The sequence below is a fragment of the Siphateles boraxobius genome, unplaced genomic scaffold (assembly GCF_051911475.1).
Source record: "Siphateles boraxobius isolate OS27281-9 unplaced genomic scaffold, OSU_SipBor_1 137, whole genome shotgun sequence".
NCBI classification, from domain to species: Eukaryota; Metazoa; Chordata; class Actinopteri; order Cypriniformes; family Leuciscidae; genus Siphateles; species Siphateles boraxobius.
Window position 1 is genome coordinate 2,533,649 of NW_027508741.1, and position 3,852 is coordinate 2,537,500.

At 40.6% G+C, this 3,852-nt stretch overlaps 1 protein-coding gene across 15 annotated transcripts in view; it reads right to left on the reverse strand.

Moving 5' to 3' along the window:
- Positions 1-1,711: 1,711 nt before the first annotated feature.
- eps8a (EGFR pathway substrate 8a, signaling adaptor) overlaps positions 1,712-3,852 on the reverse strand; it is a 23,193-nt gene continuing 21,052 nt past the window's right edge. For 11 of the 15 annotated variants that reach the window (XM_077230014.1, XM_077230019.1, XM_077230015.1 and 8 more), the window contains one exon: positions 1,712-2,481. In XM_077230014.1, coding sequence (XP_077086129.1) covers positions 2,377-2,481 — 105 coding nt within the window. In that variant the 3' untranslated portion in view covers positions 1,712-2,376. The remainder of the gene's footprint in view (positions 2,482-3,852) is intronic. The other 4 variants (XM_077230011.1, XM_077230009.1, XM_077230005.1 and 1 more) reach the window with 3 other exon arrangements.

Genomic DNA, 3,852 nt, shown 5'->3' on the forward strand with positions numbered 1-3,852 from the left:
GGTAAAAATGCTTTCATTTCTTTGTCCCAATAAAAAAGACATGCTGCCAAAAAAGTGTGAGTATGAGTGTTAGCTCCAGTGGTTAATGTGGTCTGAGCGTCGCTTCTTGACATGGAGAGTCCGGGTTCGAATCTCATGCTGTTCCTCATGAAAGGAATTCTTCATATTTATTGGTTTTCAAGGATGCATTGAGAAAAAACTCTCTCCAGACAGAAAAGCTCGTGAGAAGAGGTTCCAGTGGCTCAGTGGTTTGAGCGTTCATGTTACGACATGGAGAATCATGGTTCAAATCTCACTTCTGAGATGATTAAACCTTTTCTTTCATCATCTCTGAATGATCAATTGAGACAAAATAGCTAAAAAAAGGTGTTGAATGTGTCAAATGAAAAAAACAAAAGTCAAGAAACTGGGACACAACTCTGGAAGCTCCAGTGGCTCAGTGGTGTAAGATTGATCTTTTTGGTTTTTAAGTTTTGAGCATCAATTCAGAATGCAGGTTCGAATCTCACTTTCATGGTGAAAAGTGCTTTAGTTTGATTGACCAATTGAGACAAAGTTCCTCCCAAAAAGAAAAGCTTGTTGATAAAAATGAATTAATTTGACCAATTTTGTCCCAATAAAAGACATTGTCCCAAAAAAAGAGGAGTAAGAGTGGGAGCTCCAGTGGCTCAGTGGTCTGTGCGTTGCTCCATCATGTGGAGGATCCAGGTTCGAATCCCACTCTTTGAGTCAAAATGCTTTAGTTTCACAGGTTTTGTCCAAATAAAAAAGACATGGCCCCCAAAAAAGAATCATCCCTGTGGAAGTGCCAGTGGCTCAGTGGTTTGAGCTCGTTCTCCCCTGTCGGGAGGATCCCGGTTCGAAACCGGCCTGGACACTGAAGCGTGGATGCGTTGAGGAACGCTCTCCTGATCGTGATCTGAGACAGCCGTCGGGAGCGATCGGATCAGGCGAGAGAAGCTCGGAAACGAAGGGGGGAGGGAATATCCTGACTCCTCCCCCTGGGGATTTCTGGGACCATAACCAGCAGCGGTTATATCATACAGCAATGTTTACTTATTGAACTATCCACCAAAAACTGGCTTTTTCCAGATAACAGCAGCTCCACCAGGATCCTGCCTGGGACTCCTCCTCATTTCTCCATCCTATCACCCTCCACCAATCACTCCATTTGTTGATTTCTTGGAGATCTGACCAGGATTCGAACCAGGAACCTCTGAACCATGAGGCAGCGCTCATACCTGTGAGCCACAGATCTCTTGGCTTTCTCCTGCTGGAACTCATATTTCACTGTTGTGATACGACAATAAACCAGTTAAACCAGTTAAAGTCACGTGAGATTGGAACCCGTGTCTCTATCGCAGCCTCGCACACAGAGAGCGTGTGTTTCCCCGCTCGCCCATCATGACCCGACTCTCACACTGAATATAACTAGCAGTGCTGGATCTGAACACAGGCCATCATAGTCAAACACAACTCCTCATCTCCTGATTCTTTGAGAAGTGTTTTCAGCTTTTAATGTTTGCTCGAGTAAATGACGAAACTTAAGCAAAGGTTTGAAGCAAGATCGTCGAGATCTCGGGCACAGCTCTTTTATTCTCGTTTATAGTGAAGACTTACTAAAGTTTCCTCACACAGAACAACATCAGATCAAGTCTCGTTTCGTTTCCTACTGATTCAATCACGCATGATCATAAACCACACACACAGGTCACATGATTCCATTTATTTTCCACACACTTTATATTCACAGACTGAACGTGCGGCGTATAACTCATCCTATTTCTGAAGGTTTGATGGCATCATCATCATCATCATCACTAGAACTGCAGGAGGATTTTGGCCCAATGTCCTTGTGAAACTCAAATAATTCATCTGACATTTCCGTTACATTTATAAAGCTTCTCTTTTGGCAGTACAATTCAGTACAAAACAATCATGTACAGAAATATTATCTTGCTAGTAAATAATAATAATAAAGAAAAAATCTACAAGCTTGACCCATAATTCTCCCCGTACATTCAAAAGCGGCGGATAAATTCAAGCACTGAATAACAGATCAAATCAATATTCGCTCCAAAATTCCAGCCAATCGTGGGAATATTGATGTCCTGATTCACGACGTTACAGTTTTCTCTCCGAGTATAAATATGATCATAAGTATATCTGAGTGTTTCGGGGACGAAGGCAGAGCCGGATGGCACTAAACTACACACTTCTGAGGGAACTGTCTGCGTTCTCGTTTCTCTACGCGTGTTCGTCCGCGTCCGAGCCGGTGCCGTTATCGGACGGGTCCAAGAGTTCTTGGCGGCGGCGCATTATGGCGGCGAACTGAGCGTGCTCCGCGGCGTCCTGTAAAAGGTCAGAGGTCAGAGGTCAGAGGTTGTTGCCCTCATCGAAGGACTCCACGCCAGAATCACTCGCTGCCAGTTTCTCCTGCCGCCTCCTCATGATCTCCTGCAACTCCGAGCCCGAGCTCCTCTACACACACACACACACACAGAGAGAGAGAGAGAGAGAGCAGTGAGACACACACACACACACGTCACAGCACACACTCGTTTCATCAAGATCATACCTCATACACCTGCAGCGTGACGGAGAGAGAGAGAGAGAGAGAGAGGAGGGCAGAAATGAGTGAGTGATGATGAAGGTTCAGCATGTAAACTAGGGGATTCTGGGAAAAGCGTCTGTTCCTGAAACTACGACAGAATCTATTTAAATCTCGGTAACACTTTACAATAAAGTTCATTAGTTAATTACAGTAATCAACGTTTGAGCCGGATCAAAAAACTTCATCAAAGTTTGTCCTCAGACAAGAACAGTATTGATCAATAGTCATGTCTAACTTTGATGAAAGGTTTTGATCCACTTCAAATGTTGATTACTGTAATATTAATTAGCATGAACTAATGCTACTGCTACAGCATTTATTAATCTTTCTTAATGTTAATTCAAACACATACTAACACTTTATTAAAATCTTGTTAACATTAGTTAATGCTCTGTGAACTAACATGAACAACTGTATTTTTATCACCTTCATGTTAGTTAATACATTAATTAATGAACATTATTGTAAAGTGTTACCGAAATCTCATTTACATGAAAACAACAAACTGTGCTGTAGAAAGGGAACACACACACACACACACACACACACACACACACACACACACACACACACACACACACACACACACACAGCATTAACGCTGTAAGTTACACTAGTCGTGGTGTAAAAGTTACTGAATATGTTTTGCACTGCACCGATAATCTCTAACTCTATAAACTAATTATTAATGAGAGACGACTGGAATAAGACAGCAGATTGACGGAGTTACAGGAGGAAACTCACGGTTTTCCAACAGACTTAAAAAAATAAAATAATTAGGCAATATTCAGTGTAACACACTTTTGGAGGAGAACAAAGAGCTTTACAGATGAAACTCAATTTGTTAAAAAAATATGAATTGATCAACACAATTGACAAAAGTGCCATAGAAATAAATCTGACTTGATTTGAGTATTTATTTATTGCTTCTATAATTTCAAACACAGTTTCAGAAGGTTAGTTGCATATAAAAATCCTTGTTATTGAGGATTATTAAGTATCATATTTCAATGCGAACATATTTTCATAGTTAGTTATGTGAAGTTAACCGTCTGGTGTAATTTTCTTGCAGTTTTAGAGTAGTTTTTGAAAATATACATAAAAAGTAACAGAATGTCACGTGTTTTATGAAAAATGCACAAAAATACTATTTTCAATTTTTCACTTTTTAAAACTTTTTTCACTTCAGCAATAATCTGACAAGCATCGTGTTTAAAAAGAGATAAACTTCAAGATTT